Here is a 21,770-nt window from a genome sequence, read left to right on the forward strand (position 1 = left end):
GCAGATACTTGTCTGAGAAACGTCAACTTCAGAGAAAGTCTGGTTAGTGAAGGTCTTGCAGTGTATCAGTACATTCTGCTATGTAAAGTTGTTTATAAGGTTTCCATGCACACACATACTCCCACTACTCCATATTAATGAGACATTTTTCGTCAACTTGAGGGAAGCAGATGGGAGAAACATCCGACGATTTGCACAGCTGAATAGCATCCCATTGTCACCTACCTGGGTACTTTCATCCCATTTTAATGTTCTGCAGTTTTCCTGCAGATCCCAGGGAACTTCATCAAACCAGGATTCTGATCTATACCTACAACTTCTCTTTACCTGAGATAGAAAAATGGATTTCTATCTTTCAGCTACACAGAATTTAGTGCTTCTCTTTTGTTTAGTTCAGGTTACGAAAATAATTGCATCTCTTTCTGAAAAAAGACAGACAGTATTCAGGAAAAGGCTTTTTGAAATTTTATTGCCTATTTTTGAGTTACCATTCTGACAGCCTGATCCAGAAGCAAATGAATTCAATAGCTTCTCAATTTCAGCAGTCTTTGGATCAGGCTCTAAAGGGTTATCACTCCTTTTAAAGGCTTTATGCTCCTTTTAATGCTGCATCATGCACTGACTGCAGAGCTAAAAAGAACATAGTGTATGCATTTGGCTTTGCATATACGGTGAGATCTTAGTTAGTGTTCACGTTTCGCTTAATTCTAGTTAAAGAAAGTTTTTATCGTTAAGAGAGGAGCAAAAGGTAAGCTGATGCACATCACGTCTTTAAATCTCATCCTCAGACCTCACTGGTGGAAGAAACCAGCACATACGCTGCCATCAGTGTATGTAATCAGTGGCAGCATGTACAAGGAGGTACATTCTAACAAGACGCTGGTAAAATATGTGAAGCAGTTATATACAGAAGTACATGAAATAATAGTAGAAAGTGGGATGGTTATATCCGGGTGCCTTCGCAATAAAAAGCATTTGTATTACCCTTACTTCTCTGAATAAATTCAAATGACAGCCCCATTTCATTTCTTCATTCAGTCTGGAGGCCAGATGGCATTAGAATCATTTACTTCACCTTGTTGTGCTTAATTACTACAATCAACACACTATTTTCCAAATTAATCATAACAAAGTAATTTCATTAGTAACACAGCAGGCTGTTGAATTATTAGCATCATAACAGTTTGCAAACAATTAAACTTTATTTGAACCTTAAAAATTTGCAGAGTAGAACATTATTGTAAGATCTAATGGCAGTATAGTACAAATTCAGAACAGAGCAAATAATCAAGTAAAATGCTGTACAAGATATGACTTGCAATCACCTTTTTAAAAAATTAGCTGTCCTACTGCTCACAGAAAGGCAAAAGGGACCTAAGCAAACAATGAAAATAAAGCAATTAGCATTTTCTAACACTGAGTTTTGTTTAAGTTGTATTAATGGAGGTTTTCTTATCCAAAAAAGGTTATGGTATTTGCAAAGACTTAAAGTAAACAATTTATCTATGTTCTATTGTTGGTTTATTCCAAGACACTTCAAGCGAGTTTGAGAACATCTTTCTGTCATGTTTTGAATTTTTAAGGCAGTTTGTTTACTTACCTCCCATATGTACTAAAGGAGGACGGGGAGAAAAGAAAAAAAAAAATTAAAGGCCAGGGGAACGACAGACAAAAGACATTTTATTGCTCTTTTTGTCACCACCGAGAAGAAAAAGAGCCCCGCAAGCCTGCTACTCATCAGCTGGGTAAGGACTCCCTCTCCTGGAAAAACAGCAAAAGCGGATGCGGGGCTCCCAACGCTTTCCGCCGCAGCCCGTGCGGGAGCGCCGGAGGGGGAAGGGTTTCGTGAGCCTCCCGTGCTACGAAAATTTGCTGCCATCTACTGCCGAGCCACCGCAGTGCTCAGCGCCGCCCGGCGCCCGGCGCCGCCGCCGCGCAGGGGCGAGCCCCGGCCCCGGCCCCGGCCCCGGCCGCGCTCGGCCGCCTCCGGAGCGGCTCTGCCTTTCGCTGGGGCATCGCCAAGCGAAACTTCAGGCAGAGCCTTGCCTAGATTTGACGTTCACTGTACGGCCGCCGCTGTCTGGACTTCTCAAACTGAAATTTCGCGGCCGACGCACGAGGGGCTACCGCGAGTCTCGACAAAAGGGATCTGGGCCCCACGAAGGGTAGGTGCTGGTGGCCTTCGGAATTACATAATTAATAAAAAGACATTTCGGTGTGTAGATTTATTATGCTGCCATGTTAACAAGAGAGAAGGAGCTTTTATAGCCATGATATTAACGCTTCACATTCTGTACACAATCCACAAGTACACTTGATAAATTAAAGTAGTAAAAGATCTGAAGACTATAATCTATCATTTTAATGCTCCACAGATAACATACAGAATCAATTTCAATGACTATTTCTTTTGAAAAAAATACAAGAAAACTCTCTACCCTGCTGTTTGACTCCTATTAGAACTGCGTGCACCAGAAAGTAAAATACATTAGTAAAAATAAAGCACAACATCTTAGCTTATTAGAAGGATCTAATTCTGAGTTTAGCCTAATGTTACCTTTTAACCCACACTGCTTCCAGGGCCTGCCTGAAGCATAAACAGCACAAGCAACTACAAGGAGACCTGCACAGGCTCAGCAATTCACAGACTGGCCTGACCTGCCTTTTTGGCAGATTAAGGGTCTCACAAATCAACTGTGTGGGAGGATTCAAAAAAAGTTGATCTTACATGCTAACAGCAAAACACATCCCCAAAAGAAGAGCATTTAAAGCATTAACTCTGACTTGTCCAGCCCGCCCCTTGTCCACAAGCGAGCATATTTTAGTGTGGGTTTTTTTAACGTTTCAACTGATGCTTTTGCCACAAAGTTCTCAATTTGACACTACTAAGACTGTAGGTAGCCCTTACTAACTGTAACGTTGAACTGAGATCTGTTGCATAACTTGTACCAGACTTTCCACATAAAGAAGATATCCAGGTTTGACTCTGTGAAAGTATCTGTAAGCAACAGGTAAAAAGGAATATTTCTCCACTGCTGACAAAATCACTCTCACTCGCCGTTTATCTTACGTTGGTGTACAAAAATTGTCTTTTTAATACGTTATCCTTTGCCAAATTTTCACGATTCATGTTTGCATGGCAGAATGGTAGCACAGCGGTATTACCAACTAAGCTGATTTACATTAGCCAAGGAGCCAATCCTTTATTTTGTGATAACAAAATACTAACTAACAATACTAAACATACATGAAAAAATATATCATCTGTTGAAATGTAAAAATAATAATTTTGAAGCATAATACCTTTAAGACTTGCATTATTACATAGAAATTTTGTTTGATTTTGCTAGGAAGCTAGGCAAAAATGTACAGTGAACTGCTACACCAAAAGATTAATACATGCATTAAGAGAATAATAATTTGCTACTTTCAAAGTTCAGCTTCTTTTTTTTTTAATTTGAGTAACAGAAAAACATGTTTCACTGAAACAACAAAAACCTATAAAAATATGGAGTGCTGCGAATCTGCTTAAGCAAAAATCAACAGGCACTATTTGACTGCTTGGGCCCCACACGTTAATTATCATCTATTTCATTTCCTAGCATTACAATTCTATAAAAAGTAAGATGAACATTTCCTCAAAATGATGATCAATTACAGTTTTTAATGTTTAATATATACAAGGCAGTGATCCGACTACATTCACTGAAACCACAAAATGCGTACGGCAGAATCTTCTTCGATCAGAGGCTGGGTCTGTAAACTGCAGCTGCGCACCACTCTTGATTTCAACTGCAGATTTCTCCTGATTAGGAAGAAAGCAGTTGGTAGTTCATCGTTAGCCAAAAAAACTCAGACAAATGCTCAAAGCTCAGTCCAAATATCTATCCCCTTCCGCAGATTTCTGTATAGACAGATACATGCATATTACTCAAGTAACAAAACTAACTAGAAAGCACATCAACTTTATTTTACCCAAAAAATCACGAAAAGAAAGCTAGTTATAAAATACATCTTATTTTGAACACTGTGGTTTAATATTTCATACACAATCCCAGAAGAGGTGCTTTAATTGAACCTTCAATATATTTTGCCATAATCTTTATGTTAACAGGACTCCTACAAAGGTTCCAGGAAAGAAATACTTATGAAACAGAGAACAAGGGAACATATAAGCCATTACAGAAGATTGGATTAAAATGTACTTACCCAGGCCTCTCAAATATCATACATCTCCATTATGTAGGCTTTAGGCACCAAGCCAATGGTTCCCTTCATTTCTCCTACCCACCAGCCAAATCTATTGTACTCCTAATTGAAAACAATATGCAATATTAACCTTTAGTCTGATATAAATGCAATAGAGTTTCGTATGCAACTCCTTATGGATGCTTCCTCATATATACAGTTATAATCATTCCAACTGAAAATTAAAACATTATATCTTTTTGTTACAGGCATTCACATGCAGAGTTAGGCAAGGACAGAAGTTAAATTTTAAAAAGGCCAGGCATACTCAGGAAAATTTCTTAATTATGGCCATGCTTCTCTACAACACATACTAAAAATAGCTGAGCTCTCCATCCTATATGCTTCACAAATATAAGCATCTTGGCTTTGTAACTAATATCCAATAGCACAATGCTGAAATGTAAGAATCAGCTGAGCTGCTTTCCGTATCACAAGGCTAAACTCCAGGGAACTTAACGATCAACTTTTTTAAAATAATACTTTGCTCAAATGTGAAAGGAATGCTATGTATCTAATACATAGTCTCTTTTTACGGACAAAGTCTACTCTTGCTTTAGGCTTGCAGAAAATTCTACAGCAGATCTCATGTGTCTGACAGATGACTAATGTACTTTTGTTTGAAATTTGTTTAGGCTTAGTGAGATAAATATGAAACAAAATGAATTATAATAGTTTAAAGAAATAATATCTTCCAAAAGCTATACCAAGTAAGAGTATTGTGGGATCCAAATTTAATTTTTTTCCTATGAGGTAAATATTTTAAGATCAATCCTAACAGCAGTTCAATAAATTGTAACAGTTGAAATTGCACACACACACATATTGAGTTACATATGAAGCATTATTAAAACAGAGACCCCATTCAAAATGGAATGATTAGTAAGATAAAAATTACTTTGGAACAAACATGGAAAATACAAAATACACAGATAACACTGATAAGCAACATCTGCTTCCTGCTGCACTGCTCTTCTGATGAGAAAAGCAAGGCTACAGACTTCTGAATTAATGGGCCTACTGAGATGACACTACAAGCTATTATTTTGACTGCAGATAAAGTTTTTCGGTTATAAATAGTCAGGTGGAGCTTAAGGGTTAATGGACTTCCATTAGAACGCGCGCGAGGGTGCTTTGCTGCAGGCACAGACGGCCTGGTCTGCAGAGTGCCCTCGGTCCTGTGCGGTGCTTAGCGACTCGGCTCTCCCTCTGCACAACTGCAATAAAGCCCTGTTGGTAACCCCACTTTCAAGACTAGATCCATGTGTCCACGCGGGCCCAGGCTTTTTCTAGCGTGCATGCAGGCATGCACTCCCACTCTTTTTTATTTTCTACTGCGGAAGGCTGAACACCAGTCTTAAATTAAACACGTCCTTCCTTGTCTTTACAATGCAAACAGAAACTGGTGATTTAACAGGTTCTATCCTACCATCCATGAAACGCTGCAGTAAGTATGGCTTAAAGAAAACCCACATAGAAAACAGCAGGAAAGACTTCATTTGTGATGTGAACACACGCAACTAGAAGCTGCAAAAATAATTCCACCTTCTTCCCCCTTGTGCTGCAGAACAGAAATCTAGGGATGTGCCTGCTCTGAAAGTCTAGAGATATCTGAACGTGATCTTCAGTGGCAAAAGTGCTCTCCAAAGAACTGCTCAGAGTCTCTCCCACAGGGCACACGTTACTCCCCAAATCCTTGAAGGCTAAATAATATCCTGACATCAAGGTTTACAGTGTTCCAGATCAGCTTGTTTAAAATATATATTTTATCTCACAATACACTGCTTAAATATACAAACTATATTTCTAGACTAAAGTGGGAAATTGCTGAAAGGAGCAGTACTCACGTACGCTACTGGAATCTCAGCAATAAATCTCTCCAGCAGAAAGCAACAAAAGATTTTAAGCTGCTACATGGAACTCATGAAGTGACTGGCGAGAGTGATTAAGCAAGTTTTGCTAGACATCAGCCAAAAAAACAAACAATACATGAAATGAGGGAAGTGGCTTAGTTAAGTGGTCATTAAACTGTATATGACAAATGGCACAGAAAAAGCCTGTGGACTGTATTATCCATTGAAAATGTTCCACTTAGCAACATTACATGAACTTAAAAATAATGAGTTTTTAAGGAACAATTTAGATGCCTCAGATTAAAATTAAGAGTGTGTTTGCTGTTTTGAAAACTTCCCGTTTCTTGCCACTTAGTAATACACCACTTACTGCTCTGGCATGAAGCTAAGTGAGAAGATGAAATGAATGTTGATGTAACGGACTAGTAAACTAATTTAAGGATTCACTGCAACCATTATACTATACAGACAGGATTGCAATGCAGAAGAGCTTTTACTTTATCATTAGTATTCTTTGTACAGGTCTCAAGAGCAACATGAATCCCAATTAAACCATCTGCAATCTGCAGAAGTTGGAATAAAAATATAATACAGATACCTGGTTATCGAGAATATAAAACTTTAATCTCAGGTTTTAGAATAATTGCATAGCAGTCCCTTTTAAACTGATTAAAGTACAGGCATTTCTCTCACAGCTTTTAACCACTCCTTTCTGTCCTCCGTATCACACAACAGAGTGCTTACTAGTCAGACAGAAAAGCAGTCTCCCCCACTCCCTTCTTGCATTCACATATAAAATCCAAATTGATGTATTGTTTCTATCACTGTTATCAATGATAAACTACTTAGTGACAATAGAACTCAATTGATTTGCTGTTGTTGTGAGGTTCATATGTTTGCTACTGCTGTTTAAGATGTGTAGAATAAAAAGTCTAAAGCCGATATCTGTGGGAAATAATAATGAAAATGCAGTAGGATATGAATACAATTGAGTATTAATATTAATTCTGAGGAGTGGGGAAGCATGGTGTTTTTGCAAGCATCAGCTTAAGATCTCAGGTACCACTAGGCTTACCATCTGGTATCCCTCACTGCGTTCAGCTCTTCAACATCAGTGCTAACATAGGGAAGCAACTATACTTCAGAAGGACTGATAAAATAATGAAGAGTCCTTTAATCTACAGGAAACCATTGTAGTCAATTTATAAGAAATATTGCATCCCTTTGTAGGATGTGTAATTATTTTCTATTAATCATGTGCTATAAAGCTACATTATGTGGTTATTCTGTTATCACTAGAAAGAGGCCTGCAGTCAGCTCCTGACAATGTTAGGTAATTACTAACACAAAGCTTCTTTCTCCTTATGTAGAAATGCTATCAAGATCCAGAGGTGCTGTGATGCTTGCTGTATGAAAATAACTCTCCGAAGAAATTCAATAACTGCAAAATGAATTGCTCCAAGGGAAATAGAGGGGTGGGAGATGGGGGCAGGGCCAACTCCAGCCATGCTGCAATGAGGAGAATGCACAAGCGTGCACCCACACTTGCAGCCACTCCATGTGACTCTGAGCAATGTTTGTGTGCGTGCATGTGGGTGCGTGCACCCGCACGCATGGGAGAGTGGCAGGGAAGAGGCCAGCACAACCCCTGGAATACAAACACCAGGGTAGTGGAATACATTAAGCCAAATAATACAACTCTAACAAATGACCAAAGGCTTTCTAAGCCACTTCCATGTTTTTACGGTCTGTAATACAGAGCGGATTTTTCTTTCCAGCAGAAATGTATTTAATAAAGTGAAGCCATTTCAGAAGGCAGCAAGGAACAGGTTGTGTCTTAATATTTAATATGCTGGCAAAACATTCTCTAAGCAGTATGCATTGATGGGGGGCGGGGGGAAGAAAGCAGGATTTACAGCCTCCTAAAAAGCTCTCAGCTGGACACACTGTGGGCAGATGCTTCTCCTTGTCCCTATTCCACCAATTTCATTGCATTATGCTATGTATGTACCTAAAACTCTAAGAGATACTGATTTTAAAAGTTTTTTGCACTTGAGGAAAGCACAGTACGTAGAAATATACTACCTCTTTTTCACATGTATTTTTTATCTTTTAAATCTAAGATTTTTTATACTGTATAGAAGTGAATTTTGACATGCAAGAGGATGTCTATAGCACTCTCCTCTTACCTTTTAGAAACAGATCCTTTGAGTAAACGAGCATCTCCACATGCTTTGCACCCTGCTAACTTCTAGTGACTTTAACAAAATTTGAGAACATCCGGTCCTTGTGCAACTAGCCTGTATTGTTCAATACATATGGTATGTTCTTTTCAAAAACAAGAGTTGCTGAAAATCATCATTGTGTTTCAATGCCTTGAAGAAAACAATGGACTTGTATTTAAAAAATACACAACTGAAGTGTGTGAACTCAGGTTTTTTCTCTCCTCCTCTCCCACAGCATTACTAGCAATGCTAACTAGTAATACTAACTTATAGATCGAAGTTGCAATTTCTAAAACTGAAAATCAAAATGCTTCCATAACCTGGTCTGTCATTAAAATAAACAGCATCTCCTATCAAGCTAAAGCTAAGCTTCCTATCACGTGCAGGAAACGTACAGAATTTTTTTCAAAGAATATCCTAGGGGCCAATTTTGGCAAGATAATATTTTAAAACACCTCTAATTCATCCAGGAGATTCAGACTAGCTGAAAAATTTTAGAACTTCCTTTAGTGCAATTGCTGAATGATACACGATCAACTAGGGAGCATTTTTGGCACAGAACAGCATTTTCTCTAAAAAGCAGAAGATGACAAATGCTTTAGATAACTGAATGAGACTTCTTCACAGGTAGTAGAGTTGTTTTAAGACAGCAATAAAATGGTCATCTTTAACAATGCAAGCCTCAGATTTATTGTATGGCAGTGTTATTAGGTTTTATTTCCTTCAATGACATGAAACAAAATAGACACCAATTTAAAAGTTCCAATACAAATCAGGATAAGCAGACTGACTTCTAAACCAAAGCTGGCCCCTGAAAACATCGCAGAATGATTGAGAGGTCTTTTCTTTCTGTCATACGTCATAATGCCAAAATTTTTCTGATAGAGTAAGTAAATGCTTACATGTTATTAAACAGTGTGCAAACCAACAGCTAGAGTCACTTTGCATTAGTCTGTATTAACTAACCTTTCATTTAAAGGCCTTCGTAAGAGTGGCCTTATATTTAACCATGTACGAGGTTTATTTCTGTGTAAGGAACATACCTAAACAAGTAAGAAAAATAAAATTTCAAACTCAGTAAGTGCATAAGCATTTGCATTTTAGTTCTGATGAGAAGTGTCTTACCGTAGTACACACTTCAGCTCATTTTGCAGAACACACAAACTATATTTCTTTCAAATGAAACTAAAACGGAAGATACGCTTTAATGTGCTCCAACCACTAACATGGACTCAGGCCACAAAAGCAAGTAGACCTATTCTGACACTAAACCTCATGGAAAACGTACAGAGTGGACACCATGTCCTCAAGCACTACATGTGTCACTCTGCAAATCTGCTCCCATTGGTACACACTATTTGCTAACATAGACAAAGTCAGTGTGATGATCATGGGAAGCTAAATTATGCTCTCACTATGGTCAATCAGACAAGGGCCTGAAAAAATCATTCAAAATTGTAGTATGCCTTTCACATCTTTATGAAAAAATACTGAATAAATATACTTTATAAAAAGATTACACATACACTGTACAAAATGCTCTCACTCATTATTAAACAGCTGCACTATTAAGTTGTACTTTATTTCCTAAGTAGTAATCCAAGCTGTGGAGACTTCTTTGTTTGCCTTTTCATTGAACAAGAAAAATACAGGTTCAGATGCGGACGTTTTAACAAACATTTGCGGTGCTGAAGGAACAACGATCTGCCCCATTGTGAATGTACAACCACAGAATACAGGGAAATCCAGATACTGAGTTAATACTCTATTTACACGGAAAATTCTAAAGTAAAGGGTTAAGTCATAGATGTGATTTCCATGGATCATAAATACCAGAGTGAGTAGCATTATATTGCCTTGGCATGTACTGAAGTAATAACAGGGAAGCAGTTCCAGTTCAAAATACAATTTTTGACTTTCAAGTATTATTTGTTGCTTTACAGAAAATATAAATGTAAACTTGATGGGAATGAAATTAAATTAAAGGTTAAGAGGTAATTCTGCTAAGCAAGAGCCTGCTAATATCCAAGTAAATTTCCATTACTACTTGCATTTGGCTGATGAAACTATGAAGTTTCCCAACATGAAGCATTCCACCTAAAACAAATAAATAAATACTGCAACTGCCACACTTATGTAAATTGTATATATATCCTGAATTCAAGGCATACCAAACTTTAAAAAAATATGACTACCAACACTCACGGTTGGCTTTGTTTCTGAAAATTGATTTCTTGAATAAGAGCTATGGAAGATTTGTAAAACAGACTGTTACACCACAGTTTACTTCCCCATTTATCATATGAACTTGAAAGCAAAGGCAAGCCCGCAAGCGAGCAGGAGCTGAAAGCAATCATCCCTTTAGAAAACAGGACACTCTAAAGTATTGCATTTCTAATAGTCAATATTAACAGAGAAATATTAAAAATTCACTCCATCAGTAGAGCTATAAAATATTTTGTACTGCATGGGGGGTATAAATTTCTGAAAGTTCACACAGCTCATAGCTAGGTTAAAAAAAAGTCATTAAAATATTCAGAAATATTATAAATTAAAATGATACTAACTAATATGAGTGTACCTGTACAAATATGTTGATAATTAATCTGAAAAGTTAATTTCCTTCTTATAAAGAAAATTTAACAAAGGCAGTTCTGCTTAATCTGCTCACATTAAAAACTCAAATTTTGAAGGAAATAAAGGGTTAAAACTCCAAAAAAACTATTTTGGGGGAGCAGGGGGAGGGCTAGGAGTCCACATTACTACCGTCAAGCAGAAGTCACAACAGACAAATATTCGGAGGCTAGCTCAACAGATTTTCAAATGCATCCTTAAAAACAAGGAAAACTTACTTTTATACAGTAATGCAACTTGTTGTGTGCATAGGTTAGGATCCATGTCTAAGCAGGCAAATTGTGCTCTTACATTAACAATGAATTTTGAGGCTCAATATGAGGTAAATTGAGGAGGGTTTGTCTTTTTTAATCGTTAGGTACTTTTGGGAGTAAATGTTGCCAAACTGAAATCTTGATTATTCTTCTAAAAGGCATTCAACTAGAAACTTAAACGTAACATGTTACTTATCTTACTTTACTTCAACTATATCCATGCCCATATTTTCCAAACTGGTTCATAATGACTTCTGTTGCACTAATGAGCTCATTCCTTAGAAACAAAATAGTCACTTTTCCACCCCACTTTCTGTAAAGCTACGTAAAAAGCAGGTAGAATTACAGTGCTTTGGTGTAACAATTGCTGGAATCTAAAAATATGTATTTTAACTATGTTTATCAAGTTTTACCACGCTATGTCACTTATGTTTTGTCGTAAAACAAAGAACTATTACATGTTATACAAATATTCTCAACATATTTTCAATGCTTAATCCTTTCTACTAGGATACTACTATACCTGTACTTACTTCCATATCAGCCAAATGTGATTTCTTTGAGAGCAATGTTCATACCTGGCTGACATATGATAGAAAGGCAATAAGCCATAGCTAGGTGCAAGCTGAAGCTGAATTTATGACACCATTTTGGATCTATCCACATCACCTCTTGTCAGTACCTGCATCTCTCATTTTCAGCCACTAGATGGTGTGAAAAAGTAAAAAAAATGCCAAGGACTCCTGTGGACTCCTACAAAAATCAAGTGTTAATGTAGTGGATTAAGAAATATTTTCTGAGGCAAAGTCTTGACTTACTTCAGGGTGGTTAGGTTCACTTCTACTTTGGTTATATTCTCCCTTATCGGACAAGGAGCTTGTAAAAGATCAGACCTTGAAACTGAAGCAAGTGGACGGTTGAGATGGATAAATTCTCTGGCCCTTTCCCCTCCAAGGACCCTAAATTCAGAGCTGACAATAGTGGCCAGCACTCATTTTTCTGAAGAAGCTCTAACAATCTTTAAGTGAACCAGGACTGAATTTGCTGGGCTCTGTTTTGGTGCAGAAATCATTCACAAACCGAAAGGTTCAATATATCTGGAGCAACAGCAGGCCGGCTTCAAGGACTGCGTACGGATTAATCAAGGCACGACCACAAGACGGCTGATATACGGAGGACAGCTTAAGCTACTGTTTTTCTATTCCACTTTTTTTTTTTTATTTAAAGTTCTCACTATTTTGGGGAAGAGGTAGCAAGTGATTTTTCCACCTTCACACTGAAGACTAAGATTGTATTAGTCCCCGTTGTTACAGAAAGGTACAACCCACAAAGAGGCCAGCATGAACAGGGGATCGCCTCGTTCAGAGGGGGTTTTTTTTTTGGATGACAGGGGAGGGGGAAGAGGCGGTTATTTTAAATTAGCACCATTCTTCAGTGCAGTATAACTGTATGAAAGTCTGCCCAATCAAAGAGTGCTATCCTGCCTCTAGTAATGTAATTCAGTTATTAGTTTAAGTGACAATGAAATACCTCAAAAGACATACACGGTCACATTACCATTAGTAATATATCTTCTATATTTTTGTATAGGACTACCTTTCTACCCATAAATCTTAAATTTATTTAAACAGAAGCTGTACATTTATTATCCAGAAACACTGCAGTTAAAGTTATCAAGGAAGATTTACAGCAATTGTGACAAAACTGAAGAGTTTGAAACCAATACAAACAGATGACTTAGCTTTCATGCAGCTACTTACATACTTCAGTGACCTACAATATCTTCAGCATGAACTATACTGAATGGCAACTACATCTGAGGTATGTGTTTTTTTTTTTTTTTAATAAAAAGTAGAAAAGCGCCGCTTTTTTCTAATATGTGGGGAAGACAGAAATTTCCTCTTTGATGAATTGTTCAGAAATAGACTTTGATGGACTGAGATACATTTTTAAGACATTTTTTAAAAGGAAATATAGGAAAAATAATGAACGTTACAGTAAAATAAAATCTCATGCTTATACCACTTAACATCATTTTAAACCAGAAGAATTAAATCTATCATTTGCTTTCCAAACAGGAAAACAGTGAATTAAAAATGGCCTATAACTGTCAGGGCAAACAAACTCGGAATCCAGGTTGTCAGAACAATTGCAATACATGCACAGAGATGAAAGCGTAATTTGAAAAAACAAGCCGCCTTCAGCAGCAACGTGCCCAAAAAGCCAGAATCAGCATAGTCGGGAATATAAAACAGGAAACAAAAAACATAACATACAAGATAATATAAAATTCTACAAGGTTAACTTTTACAAGCAGAAAGCACATTGTCTCCCATTAAATTAGTTAACAAACGGTAGCCAGGATTTAACAAGTAAATAAACATGCTTTTAAGTTAATTCCTGTTACATGGCTATGTTTTCAATGCGATTATAGTTCATTTGACAAAATAATTAATTGCGGTGAATATCTGATTGCAAACAAAGGATCTGAAAGGGAGTGCCAGTTTCCCCCCATAGTACTGTGGGAATGTGCCCTTCTACCACGGCTCTCTTTTTACAACTATTTAGTCTCAATAGCATGCTGTACCTTGCTGAGAATGTAGATAACGTCACCACGTTTAAATGTCAACTCATCAGGTACGTCTCCTGTGCAGTCCCACAAACCTTGGTAGAAATTAGCGTAATCGGCATTTTTACCATCTGCGGAGAAAACACAGCAGCTAATTACAAAAGGATAAAGATTCTGAGGGATGAAAATTACTCTTTAAGTCTCCAGACACTACGCGGCAATTTATTAGAGCACATTTCTTAATGCTCTTCGTAAAAATAGCTCCTTCATACCACAAAAGCAAGCGGAAACCAGGTTTAATGCGCGAGCCCTTCACTGGCAGCAGTTGTATCACTTAGAGACATGTAGCTACAGGTTTTCAAAGCATTTTCCAGCTGCAGCTTAGAGCAGCTAGTTTTCCTCTACCAATATATTTCCAGCAAGCCATATTTGTATCTCAACTTGAAACTGATAAAAATGCTAGAGTATAATTAATAATAATCTGTGAAAGGAAGCCAAATTTAAGTATTTTATGATATGCTCCCCCCCTCCATTTCTGCTCCGAGAACCTTTCAGATAATCTTTGATTGTTCCTTCTGAAATACTGGAGAACTTTTAAACTGTTTGCTGAAGCTGCATTTTAAAAATATTTGTCAGCTCCAGCTTAGGACATTAAGCTCTGGCTAAACATGCAACTACACTACAGTCATAAACTCATCCTTCTAACAGCATAAGCACAATGGATGTGCTGTGTTCAAGCTGCCATACAGACCATTAACTGATTGATTATTTAGCACTCTTTGCTCTGTAATACGGCAATAACACAGTAATAAATGCTTTGTCATACACTTACAATACAGAGTACATCTATTGAAACACAGCACTTACACATGGTTAAATACACTGGGTGCTTCTGTTACACTGCAAACTATTTCCTGTTTTTAATTCCATGAGAATGGAGTGTGATGAGTTAATGCAAAAAGAATGTAAGCAATACCACTAAGATGACCAGTTACATTATGTATACACTAACCAGACAGAATGTATACGTACTAATAATTTACATCACTGGAAAGCTATCTCCTAATTCTGATAACATAAATATCACTGAACTGGCTGGATCAAGGCTGTCATCTTAGTTTTGTTATATGATCCTTGAACAGCAGGCTTGCTGGTTGTTCCAACATATACCAGTCACATTTGCATGTCATTAGCACTCTACACCATTATTTATAGTTTACAATTTAATCACGATTGGTTAAGTTTATTACTGAAACAAAATCCTGCTAAAATATCAAGTAAAAAGCAAAAGAAAATGTCATACTCTATATAAAATAAAGTAGTATTCAACTTGTGTTGTTCTCTATTTTGACAAACATGGAAAGCTTAATTTTAATTCTCTATATGAGCAAGAAGAGCTTGTTTTCTATTTATTCACTTCAGTCTGTTCTGTGCTATCTTGTTTTGATGACAACACTGGCGTAAGATGAAACATTCACAACCTTGAAATTAAAACTGCTATTAGCCACCATTTATTTTTCCATAAACCGGTGATTACTAACATTTACTGTACAGCGCTAGAGGGCGTCCTGACTATCCATGCACAAATTCTTCTGTCATCACATCAAAATCAGCAATACATTTTTAAAAATCCCATCTATTTAGAAATAAGAGATTTGGTAAAATGTGTAGATAGTATAATCCCAAGAGGAAAATGGAATCGGTTTGAAATGTTGCACCACCAGCACTTGACACTTCCCACTTATCTGTCAGCTGATTATTTAGCATGAGACAATTAAAAGCAGTAATACAGGTCAGCACAAAATTAATTTGCAATAATGTTTTAATCGTATCTCCTCAGTCTTTTTGATATAGCATTGACTGCAGTTCCCAGAACTATCCCGCAACAGATAATGTAAGCCCTCGTGAGAAAAAAACTGCAAGAGCTACTTTGGTATATCCCAGCCTTTCAAATCATTCAACAGTTGTCTTTTTGATCTGGGTTAAATACACGAATCAGGACTTTCACGTCTTCAGAGCTGCACAAAAGTGAATCATGATTTTTCACACTGATTATCGCTTTAGGGTCTGTTCTCACCATTTATGCGCCTGAAGTAACTCTCGTTAACACTAATGCGAGTTACATGGGGAACATTGACAACAGAAGAGATCCCACAGCGAGTGAGACGCATCTCTCCCTGGATGTTCACCATGAGCATTTCATTAAGCCTCAGAGTGGGAATGAAACTGAACTAATGACATGGCAACTCTAGAAAAGACGTGTTTTAAAATAAGCTTGCTGCTACCTGATGAAGTTGCCCAAAGACTAACCATGGCTCTGTGCCCTCTTTTGTGAAAAAAACCTAAGAGAGGAGCTGTTCATATCAGCTAGCCACACATTCCAGACAGCAACTGGTATACAGAGGCATAGAAGTGAAAAATAGGGAGAGAAAGTGCCAGTATAAGCTTGTGAACAACTATGCTGGTCTCCAAGCAAGTGTTCGTTCATACTGGATATGCCTTCTCACACCCAACAGTACTAAGTTTCTCCAAATACTAGAAGGAGCTACACACATAGACACTAAGTGTAAATATACCTTCAGAATATATACATCTAAAGGACAGCAAGCTTCATGAAACGATTAAGTTGTTCACAGTGCTTTACAAACACAGGTACAACAAAAAAATGCTGCAAAAACCTCTGTAAAACACAAGCCCATTCTTTCCTGCTTCGTCCCATTTTAAAACCTCCAAAAGTTGCCAAATTTCTTCTGATTGCATCTAAAGAATTGAGTAAAAGAAAACCAGGGGACCTAGGTGAAGGAATTTGGTATTTATATGGCAAGGAAACTACACGGACCCCCTAAACACACGAAGTACATGAAAACAGTCTGTGGATTTAACATTAAGAACTTAAGTGCCAATTAGAGTTTAAATTCATAAGGTATTGATTTGCTGGCATTACCTTGTCAAAATTACACTCTTATTATACTCTGTAAAAAATGTTTTGTGCCGTAAAAATACTGTGTATGGTACAACTGCTAAATGTAAGTCTGTTGTATTTAGAAGGCACAGTCACTTAGACCACAAAGGTGAATGAGATGACGATCAAGTATAAATTCTTATTCGTAAATAGGGAGCAGAGTGCCGTTTGTTTTTAATCTACTCACTGCTTTTAATACAATCAGTCAAGAAATGACTGAGCAGGCTTTTGGATAGGTTGTTTCTCCAGAAAATAGTTCTTTCATTCCAGGAGAGTTATCCAGATGAACAACTATCCAACAGTTTTCAAAACTCTTCCACAAAGAATTCCTCAGGGTTTTCTTTTGCCATCTCTGTTTTTCCAGTAACAGTAATAGGAACAACAGATATTTTTGTCCAATATACTGATGAAAACTTTTCAGATTTTGTTTGATAGATCAAACAGTAGGGGTTGCCAGCCTTCCTGATGGCAGGCTCAAATTGCTTATGTGACTGAAAAATACCAGTACCTTATAATACATGCCTGAAGAAAGGAAGGTGAAAAAAAATTGTAAAATAAGGACTAAACAATTGTAGTGGATTTATTTGGACTTACCTTCTAGTCTAGCTCAATTTTCTCCACATAATCTTTCTCAAGATAGTTCCATTCTTCTATTGTTCCTCAATTATTCCAAAATCAAAATATTTACCCTGACACAACACAGAATTTATTACGCTTACTAAAACAACAGTGGTTGTGAAAACCACAATGGGTAAATAGTTGTAGCAAGAAAGACCCAAAAAGCCACGATATACAGTTGAAACCCTCCAACACTTAGGTATTTTCAAATAATTAGGTCACTAGTAATTAACATAAAAGCTATCCAGCAGCAACAGTCAGTACCAAGACTGAAAGGTTAAAAGAATTCTGGAGTCTGCACAGTAATTGAAGTAGAGATAAGATGGAATAAAAAAAAAAATCCAGCAGAAAATAGGAAAGGTTTTTTGCCCTCATCCTCAGGCTGAGCTCACAGACTACTTATAGAAGATCATCTGCGAAATTCAGGTTTAGTAAAGCCAGGCAGTAAATGAAAATTAAAAGTATATGTTTTATTTTTATGGAAAAACATGAAATATTTTTGAATAAGGTTAGATATTTATGATGCGATGCCTATCAGAAATAATCATGTCAACTCACAGACCTAAACAGCAAACAAGTTTCTAGTGTTAAATAGTTGGTCAAGTAAGATCAGACACTGCTTTACTATAGTGTTAAAAGTATTGCTTGAAATGAATCTGACACCTGGGGAGAACTGTTATGTGTTTTCAAGGACATTACAGAAATACTAGCAGACTGACAAAGCTGTTCTCATAGGAGTCAAAACTTGTCAAAAATGAAGGTGCTAAGGTTTTGATTTCTTAAAAGTATGATCATTTAGAACTTCTTCAAGATGATGTATTACTGTAAAAAAAAAAAACCCACACATATACACACACACTGCTTTCAAGTATATAATTGGATTGACCCAACACTGTATTATGATGACACACTCCTGTAATTACAGTAATGTCTAAATGAGTACTAAATGCTATGGCTGTAATGAGTCATGTTGCTTTACACATGTTTTTAGCAGAGCACAATGCTAACAGCATCTGATGACTTGGCTCTTGCTTCCTTTCCAAGAAAAGCAACCCAAAACTCTTCACAGCAACCTGTTCCTGCTTTCCTGCATGGGTCAGGAAATCAGGCCTCCGTTTCCTCTCCACATGCAGCAACAGGAAGAGCCCTGCAAAGCTACTTCCTAAAGGAACTCTTCTTGTCCACCCTTTCCTTGACAGCCCTGAAAGAATGATATGCATTATGTACGATGAGGGAAGGTGAGCCAGATTGCATGTCAATGCAGGTCACAGTTACAATGCAGCAGATCTCAAAGAGGCTTAAGGTCTGATAAGAAGCAAGTCTCCTCTACTCTCTGTGTCAAATCACCAGTGGTTTATTTAAAGGTCTGCGCCCTTGAAGCACATACGTATCTTGTTTTTAAGCATAACTGGAAATACTTTTCTGTCAAGAAAAGTTGTCCGGCCATGTGACTTTATATGGTGTATGCAGTTATTTTTCCAGTCCTAGAGATAATTAGCACAAGGGCAGTTTGCCAAACTAAAACTGAGAGAATATCCTTCACAGTCTTTCTGGGCATTTGTGTCCTTTTCCAATTTTTACGCTGCTGTCACTGGACTCTGGCATTTCTTACCCAATTCATTTGCTTTCTGTGGTAATCATATGCAATGAAGATATGCATGGCCAACATTTAAACAGGCTGCAGATCAATTAGTGGTCTTAAGTTTATCTGATTTTTATCAAAGAAGACAGAGCTTTGGGTCGATCGTCAGAGCCTGTGTCAAGTTGACCTTTTCAGAGACGTCTACATTGCCAGTCCCTTGGGCAACTTGTTGTCCCCTGTTAGTCTCTGAATGGCAGAAGTCTGTTCTGCTCAAGCACAAAGTATACACAGATGTCTATATTACATTCTTATAGGTTTGACAGCAACTGCATGTTGTATCTATAAACTGTCCTTTAGCAGTGACACTTCCTCAATGATGATAAGCTAATTTATGCAACTAAATCTCCTTTGTGCAGAAATGAAAGCTAATTGAGTCATTACAAAGTAATTCAGGAAGGAATACCTTGTATAAATTGGCTTACTTTATAAATCCTTCTCAAGTGGTTTTCATGCATCCTAAGTGGTGCTAAGCAGTTTTGTTGCTATCAAATACCCAGGTGAAAAAGACAAGAGCTGTAAAAACATTATTTTAAAACAGCAAGGGGAAGATGCAAGGAAATAAAGGCAAAAAGAAACTGCATACACAAAATGAAGAAAAAGTTTAACATTGTGTTAGATTACCTGAAATGATGGTAACTTTCTCCTGGCTCAGTTTTCTTGGCACTTCAATCTTTGGAGGAACTCTTTCTTCTTCTGCAAAATACATAACAGCAAATGAAGCTCTGAACAGACATCTCAGCTGACAGGAATTACTGCCCCCATCAGTCTGAAAGCCACGCTCAACATTTCCAGATCATAAGCCCTGTTTACTATTTTGCATTTGCACAGAAGTTGGCGTGTTGTTACTTCTGTGGTTTTCCTTACCCATCCAAACACTCCAAAAGCTTTCTTTCAAAATCTCAGTTGTGAACATCTGTTTCCCTTTTCACTCTACCCTGAACATGGTAACACAGAGCTGCAGTTCTGCTGTTTTTCAGTCATTCCAAGACAATTAGAATGAGAGTCCTATTCTGCAACATACATTTTTTGCCAGGATAAAGAAAAGGAAATTCAGGAACTAAAATGATCCTCAGCCCATGCAAGAATTCAAACGTTCTAATTAGAAGTATGCAAAGGAGGCAGGGGACATCTTACTGGCAACAGTGGCAGACTCCCTGGCTAGACACCTGCATGATGGGAACAGAGCCCCTGCAGAAGCCAGGCATTCACTGCTCTTGCCTACTGCGGCTGACCATGGTTTTAAGCAAACCAGACTGTATCAATATCTTAGCGCAAGTTTAGGAGAGAAGAAAAGAGAAACCCTGGCAGTGACCACTCTAAGGCATGTTTTCTGGCTAATGGGTTTGGAATGCTCTGAAACCACCATGGGCAACTTCATAAGATGTGCTCCGTACTTCTTGTCCAACACAGACATGGGAGTCTCTCATTCCCATACCTCACTTAGTAAACCCACACTCCATTCATAGGACACAAGAACTACTCGACACAATTTGCAGCCAACAATTCTCGTGGTGAGTCAAAAAAGGGAACAAACTATGAGTTCTTTTTTAGTTGTATTCTTTCTTTTGGGTCAGAAGGAAGTAGAAACAGATTTATCTCGGCCATTGTAGTACACCACAACTGTGAAAGCTGCTGTACTCTGTGAGGAAATAGTGTATTGATAAACCTCCTTTTCAAAGAAGAATTACACTTTAAATACTTTTAAATTATTTGGTGTCACTACTCATCACATCTTAAACAGATATTTATATAGTTATACAGTTTTTAAGATATGTATTTCAGCAACTGATTTTGATATTTTATAAATGACAGATAACAGATACAGAACTCACAGCTTTTAAAATGTTCCTCATAAGCAAATTAAACAGAAGTTGTACAATCTACTCTGACAAAGACTGAATTTTATATCAACAGTTCAAAGGATTGTTAGCCTTGTAAAAATTTAATTTACCCGCAAGACTGTCCCTGCAAATATTAAAGCAGATGTTTAAAGCACAAGAGTAGACCTCTTGACATGAGTATGCGTAATTGTTTGCTAACCCATATACGCAGTCCTACCAATGTTACAATTACATCATAAGATTCACTCTACAAAGGGCTTTGAAATTCTGCCCTACTAAGCAAGCAACAGTTTTTGCCATCTGACTCTTGACTAGCTAAAAGTCTGGCTGAGATGAATACAAACTATTCTTTGAGCCAAAATAAAATAATAGAATGGGGAAAATCTGAAGCTGTGGTACAACACAAAACACTCCAAACTATTTACTGCATTTAAATGTATCCCCCTAGCTGGCATACCACTTGTGACACATTTCCAAGTACACTCATCTGTTTGTTTTAAGCACTCAGAATAGGCACATAAAAGGCACAAATGCATTCCTATGTGTTGTTCAGAGCGTTAGGAGGCACTGTCATTCTGTAGCTTCCATATCACAATTACACCACTTACAAGAGTTATTATTCCATTGCCAGTCACACTTTCTAGAACAGTTTCTTCTCCCAGAACACACAATTTTATCTAATGGACAGAATATTACACATTGATAAAAATAAATGCTGATATTAAACGTTGCAGATTTTTGGACCAATATCAGTGCAGAATTCATATGTTGAAGGTACTGTGGATTTTAACTCTGTAATTGTCATCATCATCAGACTATCTTGCACACAGAATTGTGCTCTGGCAGGGGTTCAACTTAAGAAAAAGTAGAAGAGGTTTGAACAGATGTTTCATAACAGATATAACTGAATATATGTAGATAGTA

At 37.4% G+C, this 21,770-nt stretch overlaps 1 protein-coding gene and 1 long non-coding RNA gene across 3 annotated transcripts in view; one reads left to right on the top strand and one right to left on the bottom strand.

Annotated features, from left to right (window-relative positions):
* The first annotated feature begins 499 nt into the window (after window positions 1–499).
* Window positions 500–21,770, top strand: part of LOC138066323 (uncharacterized) — a 34,551-nt gene continuing 13,280 nt past the window's right edge. The window contains exons 1-2 of the long non-coding RNA XR_011139657.1: window positions 500–2,165; window positions 7,472–13,035. This is a non-coding gene — a long non-coding RNA (uncharacterized lncRNA). The remainder of the gene's footprint in view (window positions 2,166–7,471; window positions 13,036–21,770) is intronic.
* Window positions 2,211–21,770, bottom strand: part of SKAP2 (src kinase associated phosphoprotein 2) — a 120,723-nt gene continuing 101,163 nt past the window's right edge. For both annotated transcript variants that reach the window (XM_068935210.1, XM_068935209.1), the window contains 4 exons: window positions 19,627–19,698; window positions 13,802–13,914; window positions 4,210–4,311; window positions 2,211–3,805 (listed from right to left, as the gene is read on the bottom strand). In XM_068935210.1, coding sequence (XP_068791311.1) covers window positions 4,219–4,311; window positions 13,802–13,914; window positions 19,627–19,698 — 278 coding nt within the window. In that variant the 3' untranslated portion in view covers window positions 2,211–3,805; window positions 4,210–4,218. The remainder of the gene's footprint in view (window positions 3,806–4,209; window positions 4,312–13,801; window positions 13,915–19,626; window positions 19,699–21,770) is intronic.

The sequence above is a fragment of the Struthio camelus genome, chromosome 2 (assembly GCF_040807025.1).
Source record: "Struthio camelus isolate bStrCam1 chromosome 2, bStrCam1.hap1, whole genome shotgun sequence".
Lineage (NCBI taxonomy): Eukaryota > Metazoa > Chordata > Aves > Struthioniformes > Struthionidae > Struthio > Struthio camelus.